Source organism: Coenobita brevimanus, chromosome 13, assembly GCF_032717465.1.
Source record: "Coenobita brevimanus isolate Jiangsu-jjx chromosome 13, ASM3271746v2, whole genome shotgun sequence".
Taxonomy (NCBI): domain Eukaryota; kingdom Metazoa; phylum Arthropoda; class Malacostraca; order Decapoda; family Coenobitidae; genus Coenobita; species Coenobita brevimanus.
In genome coordinates, this window is record NC_136966.1 from 56421438 (window position 1) to 56439686 (window position 18249).

At 41.0% G+C, this 18249-nt stretch overlaps 1 protein-coding gene across 1 annotated transcript; it reads left to right on the forward strand.

Annotated features, from left to right (window-relative positions):
• The first annotated feature begins 12440 nt into the window (after positions 1–12440).
• On the forward strand, positions 12441–15933 carry LOC145416469 (tubulin alpha-2 chain). The gene is made up of 4 exons (XM_080285428.1): positions 12441–12618; positions 13055–13227; positions 13474–13602; positions 15109–15933. The coding sequence occupies exons 1-4, from the start codon at positions 12441–12443 to the stop codon at positions 15931–15933; spliced, it is 1305 nt and encodes a 434-aa protein (XP_080141554.1).
• The last annotated feature ends 2316 nt before the right edge of the window (positions 15934–18249 follow it).

Sequence of the window (18249 nt, forward strand, 5' to 3'; positions counted from 1 at the left end):
CTTTAATTTTTTCACATGATGTGCAGGGAATTCTTTCGTATCATCATAAAACATGCCTCCAGGTCTAAAATAATGATCACCATCCACCTCCTCTATTTCATCTCTTACTGCACTATCTACCTCAGACAAATCAACTCCAGATCTCTCACCTAATTTAAAGTTCAAAGAACTTCTATGACTGGTCCATTCTGATGTCTTCTGTAGTTTAGTCATACTTCCAGGGTATGGTCCGGAGATATGGTCTCGCCAGTCTGATTTTACTGCACCTCTACTCTGACGACATCTTGCTGGCCCTGCCGTACTCCGCTCCTGTTCTCTCTCTGATATACATCCTTGTGTTACTTGTTTTTTTAATCCTTGGGATTTTCTTTGTTTTCCTGGTATGTGTCTGAAATATGTATAAAAGCAAAACAAGAAGGAGTTAGTATGCATAATGAATGCTATACAAACAATTTTTACAACAAAATATGCACCAGATCAAAAATGAGGGTTGAATAATACAGTCCTGCCCCCAGAAGAGTATAGGAGACCGAGGTTTGGCTACTCAGTCGACGTGACAGCAACCAGTTGCTCACCTCTCAGTGGCATTATGTTAACAATAAATCTCAACCACTCTTTGGAATAAGCGCCTTATAAGCCACATCCCATTGCAGTAGCTTTACTCTCTTCACCATCAGGGCTAATGCACTACATCAGTGGTAATACTAGTAGGTCAACAGTCTGTCTGATAAAGCAAACCAAATAACTACACCAATAGACAGCATGAAGGGCCATCCATAATTTCCCTGAGTATCAAAGATCTCTCCCATAATGGGGAACCTACAGTACTCAAACTGTTGTTGATCAACTCAGTCTGTCTGGCTGAGAAGATCCATCAACACATGCATGCCTGCAGGGTCATCCCATGCAGAGAGCCAATGTGACCTAACAGTTGACAGCTTTAAAATACCATTTTGCCAGAACATATTTTAGACTTAAACAGAGGACTGACTGCATCCACTGTATTTGATGAACTTGCTTGTATCATTTGCTGTACTCAAGTAAGGCAAAGGATGCAGGCAAGTTCATCAAATATTATGGATGCAGTCAATTCCCTATTTTAAGTCTAACATAAGTGCAGGCAAAATAAGTGAAACAACTCTCAATAGTAATGCTTTTTGTTCATTATTTAGAGGTTTGAAATATAATAATAATAATAATAATAAGAAGAAGAAGAAGAAGAAGAATGCCTCTTTCTGCCTTAAAACAACTTTACGAGCCATTACCTACTCGGAAGAGACGGACAAACTATAGGACCAACTGTATAGTAACAGGACATAATTCCCAAGAGTTATAGTCTGTGATATGAGTGTTGACAGTGGTCATGTGAATTATTAAATGGATCGTTGTGGTGAGCAATAAGGGAATAAAAATAGATAACTAAATTATTTGTATCAGGAAAGAAAGTTAAGCAATAACTCATATTTCAAACAAAAAGAAGCATAAAGAGATGCATGGCATAGACAGAATGGAGAGAATATTTAAAAGTGCCCGAGAATATAATTCTGTGCTTGTAAAGAGAAAGACAATGTTGTTTCTAAGATTAATCACCCAAATGCAAAGCATTTCCTAATGTACATGAAACCTTTAGGCTTCTCACTCAGTGCAGTCAACTGTAATTAGAACTACTATACATCAAAGAATGGCAGGCATCCCCACCTTCCTAAACACAATTCTTCAAACCTGAGAGCGGAGGTGGAGGTTTGATTGGGTACAGAGTCATCCTCGCCTGAGTCCCCTGAGTCACTGGACATGTAGCTGGACCACTTACTGTCTTGTTTGCTGACTTGGCATGTACCACTTGACACAGCATCTGTGGGCAGTCAGAATTACTGATGAGCAGTTCCTTCTGCATAACAGCTAAAAATAAATAGTAAATAAATAAATGTCAGTCTACTCAGGTCACTGCCAAAGCATTCCATTACTCCCACCTTTGCTATTCCATCATAATAACTGTTATCTTTAAGTTTTTAGTGTTATCCATTTATTACTGTACACAGAGAATCCCCTTTTGACAAATGGCTTTTATTCATGAAACTACTGGTGTACATATGAAAAGTTACTCTTTTGTGGTAATAGAAAAATGTCAGAAAAGGTATTAAAACATAGAAAAACTATTATACTTTAATGAATGTGTAATCTAAATGAAACAATGACTGAGCATATATATATATATATATATATATATATATCTATAATAGATAGATAGATATACCTATATCTACCTATCTATCTATTGCCAGACGCCTCAATCCCATTTGGGGTGGCCACAAATAAATCGCCTCCAAGTTGCCCTGTCCCCCGCCATTTCACTGCCCTGCTCCCAACTCACACCCCCCTCTCTCATATACCTCTCCACCTCATCCCTCCATCTCATCCTCGGCCTCCCCCTCCCTCTTCCCCCCTCCACCTCACTCACATACAGTCTCTTCGTCAGTCTTTCACCCTCCATCCTCTCCACATGGCCAAACCACCTCAGTGGGTTCCTCATAACGCTTCCTATCACATCCACATCCACACCACAATGCTCCTTTATATCCTCATTCGTCAGCCTGTCTCTCCACGTGACTCCACAGGCTCCTCTTAAATAACTCATTTCCACTGCTCTCACTCTTGACTTGTGTCTCTGCACTTCACTTGCTGCTTACTACCAAAATAAAGTCAAAAAATTTAGTTTGCAGTTCATCTAAACAGGTAATTATTTCACTTCACTTGCTGCTTGAACTCAAACACCACACTACTGTTCCATCAATGACACTAACACACCCAATGGTGACCAAGTTCAAAGGCCATCATAGAACAAACAAATTACTGTAGGCTTCCATGCTGCCGGCTGTACACATGAAAAGAGCAATCGTACACCAATCAGCAAGCCTTCATACATGATCTTAATGATGGTATGGGCGAAAATGCAATCGTGCATTTAAAAAGTCTTAACTTTTCATCCATCATATAGGTGATTCATCCCATACTGGTTCATAAAATGATTGGCTGCTGTAACTGTGCTGAAATGGTTGAGATAAATATCATTACTACTGTAGGCTAAACGGTATACCGGGTATATAAAAAGGTAATTTAAAGTACAGTGTCATCCAGTACCAGACAAAAATATACTACAGTATACTGGTACACTGTATTACAGTACTGAGTGGGACAACAGTAATTAACACTAACACAATCCTTCATTTGCTCATACCCCCTAAAGAATATCCCACTTCATGGGTGTCATTGAAGAAACTGGATTTTAAGTCTAGGTCTGTAGGATGGCCCCCTTCATCTTCTTCCCACATCTGGTTGGTAAGACGCTTTTCTTGCTCCTCTTCCAGGTTCCCTCGCAAAGAGTTGAGCTTCTGAACATGCACTCTGCAGTCTTTGCCACTCCCTCGCCCATACTCCTGAGAAGAGTAATCTGAGTTAATACAGTATAATCATCCCGAACCACAAAAAATCAATACACAATTCATGAACACTTGGAATACTGTAATATACAAGTATCAAACAAACTAGGGTAAGTATATAATGAACCTAGGTTCAGATATTAAGATAACTACAGGTAACAAACAATGAATTTAACCGACTTTCAGATTTAAAAATCATCCGTTCTTTCCCTATTAGTCTCTTATGCAGAGAGGTTACTGTACAGATATTTCACTGGAAACTTGGGTGACATTTCTCTCTCTCTCTCTCCTTAGTACTGAGTTAAGAGGAGCTTTTCAAACTTTCTGCCTCATTCTCCTAGGCCCAAAGTACGTTTACCATGACAGGCGGTGGTCAAAAGAGGTCTGACATCTTTCCAGTGGGTATATAGTACAAGGTCTGTTCAGCAAGTGTCCAACATTAGGCTCTAAAAGAATAAATAGCTAACATGTTGAGCTAGGACACTAATCCCCCTCAAAGTTGGTCCCTTCTGACTTGACACACACAGCCCAGCGTTGTTTCCACTGCCTGAAACATTTTTCAAAGTTGGTTTTCGGTATCTCCAGCAGGAGCTTCGTCACATTCGTCAAGATCTCTGGAAACAATGCTGGGCTAAGTGTCTCAAGGCAGAAGGGGCCTACTTTGAGGGGAATTAGTGTCCTAGCACAACAGGTTAGATATTTATTTATTTAGAGCCTACGGTCGGATACTTTCTGAACAGACCTCATGTATATATGTATGAGAAAATATGGGTAAGCAATAATGTGCTATTTGTGTGGAGGGCCAGAAGAGTCATCTAAAATGGTAGTACTGTAGTAAAAAAAAAAAAAGTGATAAAAATGAACTCTCTCAATGGAGAAACTTACACCATGCACGAGAAAAAAGACAAAGGTTAAGCAAATAATTAGGGTAAAAACAAATGTGGCATCAAGATGTGCCAGTGTTGATACCACATGGAAGTGTAGACCATTGTTGTAGTTCCAAGTCAAGACAGCCAGTGGGGAAATTGCGATTACCTCCCCGAGAGAATGTAGTCGGAATGCTATCATTTTTATAAACCCTTAAGTTACATTCAAGGAATTTTTCTATACACTGTGACACTCTCTGCATCTCTCAATGACTGGTTAAGAAGCTGTCCTTAACCCCACAGTGCTTCATGACAGAGTAGATGGTTTATGAGCCAAATTTATTTGGGTGCTGTAATCTAACAGTATGCACAGTTTAATGGTCCTTAAAAGCTATCTGGATAATTACATACCTGGGTAATTAGTCTGTGTTGTACAATATCCAACCAAATCAAAGAATGAAAAGTTAAAACTATACACACACACACACACACACACACACACACACACACACACACACACACACACACACATGAAAGTTCTATGTAACATACCTTCTTCACAGACTGCTTGGCTCCACATATCTTGCACACAAATTTCTTGTCTTTTCGCACCTGCTGTGACTGGAAAGCTGCACATGAGTAGCATCGCACTACATGGAAGATTTGCCCCATACCTAGACACAGCAAGAAAAAAGAAAAAAATAAAGTGAAACTTCTATTAATGCTGCTGCATATCTATCATCTCATCCACTTCCCATATTAACACTGGGATGGATAAATTCATACACCAGTACAAAAAATTACAAGAAAGTAAAAAGAGATCATCAGTGTCCTGTGACATGATCAACAATAGGTTCCTTATACATTAAGTCACTAAAGGTTTCCCAAAAGTCAGCTGACAAAAACTGTGTGATGCAGGGAGATAATCCAGATCTGAGAGACTACCATAAGAGTATTTCATAACTTACAAATTATACTGTATCTACATTTAGTTATAATAAAGAATAACAAATTGAGAAGTTAGCTGTTTGTAATCATATTCATTTGGGAGGTAATAATGAGCAAACCATGTCTCCTGGTACAGAACCATGCATTTAGTACGGTATCCTTTTTTCAAGCAGGCCTACTGTAAAAGGTATTTCCAGTTATGCTCAGACACAATGCACTGCAAATCCACACATACAAAGCCTGCACATCAGTGTCATTGTACTAATTTACTGACAGTAGGCACTCAGCAAAGGTGAATATGATGTACAGAATAACTTTTTCTTTACTTTTGGTCTTCTCTATTTTATCCACAGAAATTCTCCATTTAGTAAATAAGGGGTGCGTGGATTTCTCTGACTCTGAGCTCTATCTGCTATCACATCTACATTCAACATGGTTGTTAGGTTTAGTTCAATTTGAGTAGGTTAAGATTGCTTTTTTTTTTTTTAACATAAATATGACAGTGGATAGAGCTGCAGCTGGAAAATCCCTCCTCCTTTAATATGTAATGAAGTGTTTGTGACAAAAACCATCATGAATATACCCAAACTTCAGATAAATATTTAGTGTGTGTGTGGGGGGGAGCGTGAACTGCAAATCATGAACTGTAATTTGAAGTGTTTTCTAGTCTGCTATGTTGCCATTTGCTAACAATTTTCTCCTCTGACATTTCCATAAAATTATTTTCGGGTTAAATGTACACTTTACTTTAAGCAGCAGAAAGACCTTTCCATTTCAATTCATATTCCTCCAGTTTGTTTTCTGTATTTTTGACCATTTTCTGGATGGCAGTTGACCTTTTCATGTTAAAAATTTCCCCTGTTAATATCATCACATTCCTTACTCCATACCTACAATTGTTTCTGGCCTAATGGAAGAAACTTACTTAAACATACTCAAAAGTGGAGTTCGTTTCCCATTTCCCAAGTGGAGATTTGGTTGGGTTAATTCATTTGGTACAATTAAGCTAGGTTAGATTTGGTTTAGTTAAACTCATAGGTTAGGACAGTTCCTTCCATCATTCGCTGATGAATCAATCCAACAATCTAACAGCACAAACATGCAGTATTTAAAAACGAGGCAACAGGTTCTGACAAGAAACGTTTATTTACCACCCTAGAAATAATCAGAAAAGTATAAGAGACTATCAGGAAGAAGAACTTTAGTAAGGTTCTTCTACTGCTAAAAGTAAAACGTATATTCAGCATGTCCTGTCCCTTAGGGGCATTACCTCCACTCCCAACTTATCTCTAAAGGAAGTTGTAATAGAAAAGTGTTGGAAAATACAGTAGTGATATAGATAGTAAACACTTCAAAATAGTTATGGCTGCTGCTGCTTGTCCCTAATTCCATCGGTAAAAAATAAATAGGAGACCATCCAAAACTGGAAATTTATTCTTGGATAACTCAGCACTTCAAAAATAAGTGACATCATTCAGATCTCAAGAAACAATGTAGTAGTAAGTGCAACAAACAATCCCGTAATTGTAAACCTTATACGAATGAATAAACACAACAAATAAAATACACCAATCTGAAATATTTTTGGAATCTGCCAATACTGGGATCGTATCTTATCTGGTGTCGCAAATACCCCAACTATTGACTCTTTTAAAACTAGGATCACCAGTCTTTATATTCGATACCCTGGCCTAACTGTCCGTACCACCCCTGACTGCTGCCTGTAAGCAGTCCTCTATTAATTTCTAAAAATCAAAATAACGATCAAAACCCACCTGAGTTCCCGCGTTCAATTATCCGACGCGTGTTTACATCTCATGGGCAGTCTAGAATCTGGCGTCAGTATTAAACATAAACGTACCATACGATAAAATAATAATACTAAACAATTGTGTGCTTTACCAACGTTTAGATGATGTCTTCGAGCTAATCCCTTCAATCCGAAGACGTATTTTTAAAAGTCCCATACGTAAAAATGCTCTTCACTTCTATTTCTTCTTGGTGTCCTCGTTCCTCTTACCTCAAGGTACACCAAAGCTTTCTAAAGGGCAAATGTTCTGCATTTCTGTTCCTTCTTTGTGTTGTCTCCTTTGCTGCCACTACCTCACGTGATTCTGGTTACCAGCCCCGAAAATAACTTTGCTTGCATTGATCCTGCTCGACACACATTTCTTACACTATCGATTTTACCGGGGGGGAAAAAAAAAAAAAAAAGTGCGGAAGCACTAGAGGCCAACATCCATTCTATTTGACAGAGGACGCGGTTACGGTACGGAAAGTTTGACTCTAGCGTGCCCACGGACCAGTAATTTTTTTCGTATAATTGGTATATACAACAAAATACATGCATTTACAGAAAAATAGCGAACTGAGATGTCATACATTTGCGTGCAAATACTGCATCTCTAGTTTATTTCTTCTTGTTGCATCAAGACGATTTAATTCAGCTTAGGAGAACTACAGCGTCCATCATCCCTTCACTGCCAGCAGGCTCTCTTTGCGACGATGAAAATCGTCTGGCAGCTTCAATATTAAGGGAAAAATGACGTTACCTGATTCTAGGGGTTAAAATTGGGTAATAAATATACCACGTAAGAGTTAACAGGTTGTCTATATAGAACAAATAGCAAGAAAATATTTAAAGGACAATCCTGGCATGCAGGAAACTATAAAAGTGAAAAAGACAAAATACTTCGTTAAGGAAGGGATGATAGTAAGCCTCCTTTAGCCTCAACTGAGGAGAATAGTCGGTCTCTAGGCAATGGCTGGGGTGCAACAAAGAGAATAACAGATGCCAACACACATCTTCCCTGAGCCTGCATAATCACACCGCTCGACACTATACTAGTTTTATTCTTAGTCTAAAACTGCCGTCTTCCCATCGTGAATGCGAGTTTTAACAACAGATTAACACTAGAAAATGATGCTAGTCATTAGGAAGTGCTATGGAAAGGATGTAGTGACGGTAATGTCTTTTTCCTCCACAGACCTACGTGAAATAAGCTGGAAAAGGATGAAAATCAGAGCCAAGTTAAACTGCAAGGAGTATAGTGACAGATCTTAATAATTTTAGAAACGGGAGAATTAACGCAAACAAAAGTCTTGCCGCGTCTTCTGCCTTTTCTTCCACGAACTTTGAAAATCTGTCCCGTTAATCGAAAGCAAATGATACAGCAAGAATCTGGGCTCGAATAACTACCAGATTCACGAAAATTGTTTTTTAAAGTTAATACGAAGAAGGTAGGAGAACTAACTGAGCTCTTGATGCCAATAGTACATAATTATAGTCACATTTATTGCAGTTCAGAGGTGGGATAATCAAGCATACAGTATTCACGATCGATTCCCTGAGAAAGGAGGAGAATGGAAAATTTTGCATTCCTTTCCATGATCTCCCTGCAGAAAAAAGTTAAAACCGGCAGTAATTTTCGTCTCGCAACTTAGATTTATTTAAGTTAAAACAAGGGGCAGAGAAGATTCGACAGCCTCCTTGTTCTTCCTGTAAGTCAAAACCTGCATTAAGACTGGGAACTGATCGTACGTTTGTGTATCTCGGTCCAGGGTTGCTGTAATTCCTATATGTTAGTTAGTTACTGCTGGTCAAGTTATGCACGTGAGTCTGTTTCCACCAATCTGTAAACCATAAAAACATAAATATTATCCAACTATTTATTTCGGTAGTTCTGCTTTTGGTCACTTCTCTTATTCTGACGAGGTAAAATCAACTAACAGTACTGTGGTATCAACTGCATATCAACATCCTACTTCAGTTCTACCATATGTCAAAAGGATGGGCAAAAGTCTGAAACATGAATTGGTAAATTAATTTATAAGACTTGGGGAACCTCATTTTCATGAATCACAAATAAATTAATAAAAAATAAAAACACAAATAAATGATGTATAATGAGGACTTGGGGAATTGCAGTATTCATGATTCTCCCTGCTTTCTGATACCTTCGAAATGTGCATCCCCTTGTACAGCACAGTACTCATTCACACTACCCTCCTTTGTTCAGACCCTCCTCTTATCACAATCTCTACCCGACTCCACCCAGTAAACACCCACTTCTGTAACCCCCCCCCTCCTTCAAGTCTACACCTTCAACTTACGAGGGGGCGGTGGTGGTGCAATCGGAAGCACAACTGGTCTGCAATTGTGTGGTCCCGAGTTTGATTTCCGGGTATACCACGAGCTTTTTTAACCTACTCACACCAAGAATTGAAACAGAGACCAGGATCTATAAATTGACAATTGCATGTAGTCAGGGGAATGTCTGGTAGGCGCTTTCCCTCTGTCACGTGTTTCTCTCCACACACCATCCACCCCTCTACCGTCCATCGTGCCCCCATACTGGCCGCGTCATCCTATCTACAGCATAACTAGTGGTACTGATAAGCAACCGCCCCAGTCACCCCACATTCATCACGGGATCACCACTGCAGCTCCTGAGAGACGTGGCCGGCTTCTGCTACTACATAATTTTTCACATAGTCTTCACTACATCTAGCCAAAATGGTATGTAATGCGAACAGTGACACCAGTTTTAGCAGAAATGCTTTGATGGAGAGAGCAAAATCAATCCAGAGATGCTACAGGATCGTATTCTCGCTGGTACTTGTGGCACCCCCCTTCCCCAGTAATATTTTGTTACAGCTTTTAATAGTGTTGAAGTTTGTATTTATATTCGTATGATACAATAGCACAATCCATAAAATTTCCTCCTAAGCCTTCAAATATATGGCCCGAAGCAGAGTGTATGTAGATAGTGGTATGGTGATAATGAAACTCTATAACCAGCATCAGGACAATTACGCGTAAATCATATTCCAAGCTGGGACTTGAATGAACATTCACATCGTGGCTTCTCCAGAGCTTTTGGCTGCTTTGTGGGGTGCACGTGATTACTGTTCCTGTTCTTGGAGAAAGTTAAGAAATAAACTATCATCAAACCCCTACCGGCCGACCTACAATGCCCATCTTCACATGGTGTATTGCCCTGACCCTTCCCAACATCCGCCACCAACCCCGCCAGTCCTGCCCCCCAAACATCCACCAACATCGTCTATCCTGCCATTCAACATCCATTGCCATCTCCACCTGTCCTGCCCCCCCCAACAACAACCACAATCCTCGCCTATCCTGCCCATTCCTTTTCAACAATCCCACCCTTTTCTGTCCTACCGAACATGTATGAAAATCTCGTCACCAATAACGCCACTCCCCATACACTGTCTTTACTGGAGGTACTCGTCCTGCCCTGCCCCAACACCCAGCACAGTCTACGCCCATCCAACCCGCTCCTCTCCTCCCACACCTTAAATCTGGCTTGCATTTTACTAGCCTTCTTATAACACCCATCGTCACAGCATACAGTTCCCCCACCATCCCAGTCCATCTTGCTAACAACTCTCCACCCACCTTACTCATCTCTACTTTGATGTGGTTAAAAATACATACATACATACATGCTGTACATATACATACATTCATAAATAAATAAATAAAGTGCGTCTATTACCAGCCAGCCATCAACACTAAATCACAGAGTACATTTTGGGTCATAATCTGGTTGGCATACAAGGCTTCATAACAAATTACTCAAGCATATTACACGTGACATTTTAAATTATATTACTCAAACATATCTACCATCGACATAGTTTGCGTGAGTACCATATACGAAGATAAATGGATGTAACAAAAATAAATCGCTGAGGAAGTTTCCATACACAAACGAGAGAGTAACGGGTAAGATGGAATATACATCACTAATATGGAAGTGGAACTATGAGGTCTCCAGTTACATAAAGAATGCAGGATGGAAAAATAAATTACCAAGGAAAAGGCAAAACGAAAATGCATATACACAAGAAAAAGTAGAGTAGATAATAAATCATTAAGGAAGAGACACTACGAAAAAATCCACATACATAATACACCATAAAATATAACATGGAAAATAAATCGTTAAGGAAAAGACACTACGAAAAAATCACAAATATATTACACCATGAAATGTAAGATAGAATATAAATAATTAAGGAAGAGACACTACGAAAAAAAATCACATACATAATATACAAGAAAAAGTAATGTGGAAAATAAATCGCTATGGAGATGGGACTACGAAATCTCCTACGCCCATGAGAACACGGCTTCAAGAACAATGAAGAGGGCGTAGCGATGCGATAAGGGGCGAATCGCATGAGAGTTACTGATAAGGGGAGCCGGTTGATGCGGATGAGAGCAGGAGGGTGTGGCAGATAAGAATGAACGTGATTATCTGGGTTAGGGGAGTGCTGCATCAGGGGAGGATCAAGGTCCTTATCACAGGATCCAGGGCGGTGTTATAAGATCCAAGGTCGTGTTATAGGTTCCAAGCCTGTTATCGGATTCGGGAACGTGTTAAGGGATCCAGGGCTTCTTTACGTGGGAAAAAAAAAAAAAGTGATGATGATGAACAAAAGGGTGTGACGCATTATGAGGTGGTAATATGAAGGCCCCCAACCAAGGCCGTCCCCAACCCTCGACCATGAACAATAAGAGAAAATGTAAAGGGATGAAGGGCGAGACTCGTAAAACTCTAGGATCACAACTTCCCAAATCTCAACACAGCTTCTTGGAGTAGTAGGCTAAGTTGAGAATTCCCTAACCTGAACAAAAATCATCTGGTACCGGCACTATTATGAACAAAATACTGTACTACAACCAAAGGCAGCTTACTTATCCTCCACTGTACAGTCACTCCTCACACCACACTACACCTACTTATCCCATGAACTTCAGTCTCATAATTGACACAACCCTTCAACAAAATCACAACAGAATAACAGATCTGGGATTTTTTTTTTCTACAGGGTGTGCATACATGCGACCCAGGAGCCACCACCACCACAACACAACTGTATACATTATGCATGAATATAGCGACCCTATCACTGGTGCAAACATCATAGCACTTGTAACACAGAACGGAGTTGAAAATGTTACCTCCACCGCTTCTGATTCGCGTTCTATAAGACGGTAAATAATAAATTAAACTAACATAGTATACCATTATTAAAACCGCGTATATACATCGCTCATTAATGTTATGCAATGCTCGCAACAAGAGCACTGACATCCATTTCTCCATTTGCACAGCGTGAGTGCGTCTCCATCCACGTGGGTCAGGCGGGCGTGCAGATGGGCAATGCCTGCTGGGAGCTGTACTGCCTCGAACACGGCATCCAGGTTGACGGTCAGATGGTAGAAAAGGCTGCTGGTGTGGCCAACGATTCCTTCTCCACCTTCTTCAGTGAGACGGGCTCCGGCAAGCACGTTCCCAGGACTGTGTTTGTCGACCTCGAGCCCTCTGTTGTAGGTCAGTGTTGGGGATGGGTGTTGGAGTGAGAAGCGATCACTCACTCGAGCTCAGTCGCAACATTTTTTTTTTTCCCCCTAAATATTCGAATCTGGGCATAGACTTAACAGCTTGTTCGCTAATGTCCAGGAACCTGTCACAAAACATCACATGTCACAACTTCAACACTAATACCCACGATTCACATTAAGCAGTCTACATGCTAGGTCTGTCTTATTTGGGGATGACGCACTGTTATTAACGGCGGGGACTTTTATGAAATAGCGGTAAGTCTTGTGGAAAACCAGTCAGCTTTAACGAAATTCAAATCACCAATACTTTTCCCGGCGCCAGCCTGGGAAAGAAATAGCGTCACTTGAGACAACGGGTGGCCTCTCTAACCACTCAACCACGTGCAAATGGCCGTGTGAGCTAAAATACACCCACCATGTTTCAGACGAGGTGAGGACAGGCACATACCGTCAGCTGTTCCATCCCGAGCAGCTGATCAGTGGCAAGGAAGACGCGGCCAACAACTACGCCAGAGGACACTACACCATCGGCAAGGAGATTGTCGACGAGGTGCTGGACAGGATCAGAAAGTTGGCGGATCAGTGTATGGGACTCCAGGTACGGGTGTGAGAATTTCAGGTGGATCGCTGAAGAAAAAGGAAATAAGTGTTGGAAGGATGAATGGTGTTACTTGGAATTTTCTTAGCCGAGTTCTTTCTTCTTCTTCTTCTCCTTCTTTTTCTTCTTCCTCCTCCTCCTCTCGTTCTTCATTTCAATTACCATTTTCCCAGCCTTTGATGGAAAAAGATAATGACGATGATGATGATGAAGCATTTTTATTTATTTATTTATTTATCATTTCAGGGGTTCCTTATGTTCCGTTCCTTCGGCGGCGGTACGGGCTCCGGGTTCGCGTCGCTGTTGATGGAGAGGCTGTCCGTGGAGTATGGGAAGAAGAGCAAGCTGGAAATTGCCGTCTATCCGGCACCTAGGGTAAGTCACAGTAAGCGTATTTCTTGTTCACCATTTATCAAGGTGTAGGACAGGCACGCCTTCACGTGATGGCACGGATATATCAATATAGTGGAGCTGTCCGATCATATAAACGTCTCTCAATCCCCTCCCTATCCCCAGAAAAGATGATGGACTGTAGGAAAATGGCACGTTAAGCCTGCTGTCACGTTCCAAACAAGCCTGGGGCCACAACAGTAACAATCCATTTATCAAAATATGAAAAAAAAAAAAAAAAAAAAAAGGGGGGGGGGGGCTTACGTATTATCAAGCACAAAATTTTATACCGATAAAATGAAAAAGTAGCATATTTGACAGGAAAAATTAAACACTCAAAAATTTACCAGAAAGGCATAATAACTATACCTGATTTTTGACAATATAATATAATCCGTAAAGTGATACACGTTATGGTCGAATTCCCTCTGGCACTTATTTTGTAGCACTTATTTTCAAGCACTTATTCCTTAACACTGCATCTCAATATATCCTCCATGTTATATATATATACACGCAGTCAGCATCAGTATCATACAAGATAATATTTAGTACAAAACCAAATCGCTCATGAGAAGGTGTTACGAAAGCTATGAAGTCAACAAGAATACGATCCTTATTTCAACCACTTCATGTTCCAGTTACATAATTTTGCCCTTGTCTCCTCTCGAGTGATTTCTTATAACATGGAGCTCGTACATATTCACTAACATCTCTGCTTGTGCTCACTTTGCAAGCCACAGTGCTGTAATATCACACACACACACACACACACACACACACACACACACACACACACACACACACACACACACACGGGTTATGTTTCTAGTCTCTACATAAATCCCTTAGCTATACAATAACTATGAAAAGGTCGCCAACACATCCCTGCCAGTTACGTTGATGACAGGTGTTGCATTATACTTTTTACGTGATTGCAATATGAAGCATCCAAAAGCAGTACGAGAAGGAAGGATACTCTTACGTTTGGAGAGGCATGAGAAAAATGGAAAGCATGGCATTACAGTTCTCACGTAACTGTAATATAAAACACACAAAATGTATATAAGAAGGAAGGACACACTCAAGTTTTCGGGGAGGGATGGGAAATACGGAAGGCAGGACAAAATCTGGCTGGGGATTACTGGTGAACTTTTGCCGGTGATAAACCCATGGAGCACACCTGTATAGGGGGTTCTTATATATTTCTCTATTTCCTTCAAGTGGCTCATCTATTCCTAACCCCTTGAACCATATATCGTATACTGAATTTCATCACTGCTACCATCATACGACTTTATTAAATTTAAGAAGGGCCTCACGCAGTAGGGATAAATGAAGGTTATATGTAACTATTCAAGTTCGAAAAGTCTATCCTGAAATAAATAAATCTGGAGATGACATGAGTACCACCGAGAAATTAAAGAGATTATCTATTTTCAGTCATACATTCCAGTGCATTTACTCTCATCCATACCTTGTCTCTTCCAGTCTGCTACGTCCGTTGTGGAGCCGTACAATTCCATCCTGACGACCCACACCACCCTGGAACACTCGGACTGCTGCTTCATGGTCGACAACGAGGCCATCTTTGACATCTGCCGCAAGAACCTGGACATCAGCCTCCCATCCTACACCAACCTAAACCGACTCATTGGCCAGGTTGTCTCATCCATCACGGCGTCACTGAGATTCGAAGGGGCCCTAAATGTAGACCTTACAGAGTTCCAGACCAATCTCGTACCCTATCCCAGAATTCACTTCCCTCTCACCACCTACTCCCCCGTCATCTCCGCCGAGAAGGCCTACCATGAGCAGCTGACAGTTGGGGAGATCACCAGCGCCTGCTTCGAACCGACCAACCAGATGGTAAAGTGTGATCCAAGACACGGGAAGTACATGGCCTGCTGCCTCTTGTACCGGGGTGATGTGGTGCCAAAGGACGTAACGGCTGCCATCGCCACAATCAAGACCAAGCGCACCATACAGTTTGTGGAATGGTGTCCCACTGGCTTTAAGGTTGGCATCAACTATCAGCCTCCTACTGTGGTACCCAATGGTGACCTGGCCAAGGTATCTCGTGCTGTGTGCATGCTGTCCAACACCACTGCCATTGCTGAAGCCTGGGCCCGCCTGGATCACAAGTTTGACCTGATGTACAACAAGCGAGCCTTCGTGCACTGGTACGTGGGAGAGGGGATGGAAGAAGGTGAATTCACAGAGGCTCGTGAGGACCTGGCGGCCCTTGAGAAGGACTATGAAGAAGTGGGACTTGATGGCAGTGAGCTCGAGGAGGACGACACCACCGAGTATTAACTCATTCACGACTGTTGACTCTTGTTTGTTCTGTTACCAAAGTTTTAGTGCCACATGTTTTCTGTTGACTTTTTTTTACCGATTACCTTCATGTCACAAAAATACAGCAATAAAATTCACTTGAACTGCCGGTTATAACATTCTGATTACTTACTGAAGTCTAAAATCCTGACAAGAACAATAATGACAGTCGATGATTCTCCGTTAACAGGCACAAACCTCACGACGCATACTTTTTTTTTTTTTTTAATTTACCCTGGACCAGATTTTCGTCCTTTTGCAGCTTCTTTCACGTGGGTCACTGGTGAAAACAAACACTACTACGGCTGTACATCCTTTCTCCATGATCAGCATCATAGTTTAGTGCTAATTTCTTGTTACACCTCAGCAATCAAGGTGGAGAGATGGTATGTTAGGGTAAAAGCACTAGTATTGATGTGATAAGGAACCACTCACTTCAGCATCCGCTTTAACACATACTTCACTACCACCGTATAAAACTGTTTATTTCTTCAGCTGCTTCCCATGCACTCTATACGTATCTTAAAACCTTCCATAGTCTTCCATCTTTCCGTTCAACTTCCATCTCCAGATTAATACGGTATAAACACTAATTACCTACCAGTCCTTCTCACAACCTACTATTCGATATACAGGTATATCAACAATCTTAAATACAGCTTAAGTTTAGGAAAGTTTATAAATGCAAGTCTACATATGCTCCCCGGTGAGATACTGCTTCTGTGGCCTCGTTTCATGTGAGCCCTGTGGACTACAGGCTGACGGTGCCCTCTTCCTACAGTCCACCATCCTCTTTTTTGTGGGATAGGGAGAGGGTTAAGGGACGTTTGTATAACTGGGCAGTGGAGCCGGCCAGTTATACCGGTGCCACCACATGAAGGCGTCCCATCCCCTGTGCGTGAAGCTGGTAGGCATCGTATGCGGTATGGGAAAAAAAGGTTCGCTAATATTACACTTCTTCTGCATAATGTCCACGGTGTTCACGCTTCAGGAGTGGATATGTCGCCCTACCCCAAGATCACGGCCTGGCTAAAGTGCTGCAAAACTCACATGCCAGGCTACGATGAAAACCAAGCGGGGGCTACCGAGTGGGGCAAGTTCTTCAGGTCAAAGATACAGTGAACAGACCAACATTTCTCAAGTCTAAGAAGTCAAGGATACAGTCTAAGATGTCAAGGATACAGTGCACAGGATAACATTTTTAGGCTAAGAATTCAAAGATACAGTCTAAGAGGTCAACGATACAGTGAACAGGCCAACATTTTGAAGCCTAAGAAGTCAAAATGAACACGCTAACATTTTCAAGCTTATCCCATTTACCGCCAAGAGGAATTATTAATCACCTCACTACAATGACCTGCTTTCTGTGTTAAAAGGTTAGCACCAGACGCTTCTAGTCCAGCTGAGAAGAATCTAAACCAGCGAAGGGGTTGGTGAATGCTGCGAGTATATCTAGCTAATGTAATTCAGAAAGTCTATCCAAGGTAAACAAAATCGCCATGAGAATAATATACAACGTGTCATTTAAATTAACAAACTGTAGTGAACATGTCATTAATGTGCGAGTTAGAATGGGTAAGTACTTAACCTAAACGCTACAATAAATATAACAAGTTACCATTTTTTTCAGGGGGAGGGGGGGTGATTTTCTGTATGTGACACGGGTCCAAATTAGTTAACGCTGAATATTTCTTGTCAAAGTTAATGACTAACAAATTACCCCATATATGTTATAACGAACATATCTTTGAGGATAAAACTTTTAAGTCAAAGTTTTCACGAACATGTATAACTTTGAATATAGTCAAACACATTTATATTAAAATCACATGTTAGTTATAATGTGGATAAAATAAATGTTCTCAGTGAAATGTTTTTAATTTTTCCCTCTCTTTCAGACTTTCAGCAAGACAAGTGTTGTATCTTTGAAAAACACTGCCTTAGGTTAACAGGAACATTCAACATAACTACATATGATTGAAACAGATGTCGATTTACTATGTCTGTTGCCAATACTTGAAAACTTAGAATATCATTAAGTACACAAGCCACATCAAACGACTAAAACGCCTTCTCCATATCAAGACCAGTGCTTGTAAATAAAGCAGTGAACATGGATTGGAGGGGATGGTTCGGGAGAGTTGTTGCTCTTCCCCCACCTGCCTGGCCGAGCAGATCCGTTAGCCTCATGCAAGCAGACGCCTTGTGGCACACAGCACCTCGTCAGGGTCGGAACAGGGTCCTTCCACATGGAGAGATGCAAGGAAAATGGAGAAGGCATAGCTCCCAAGAGGA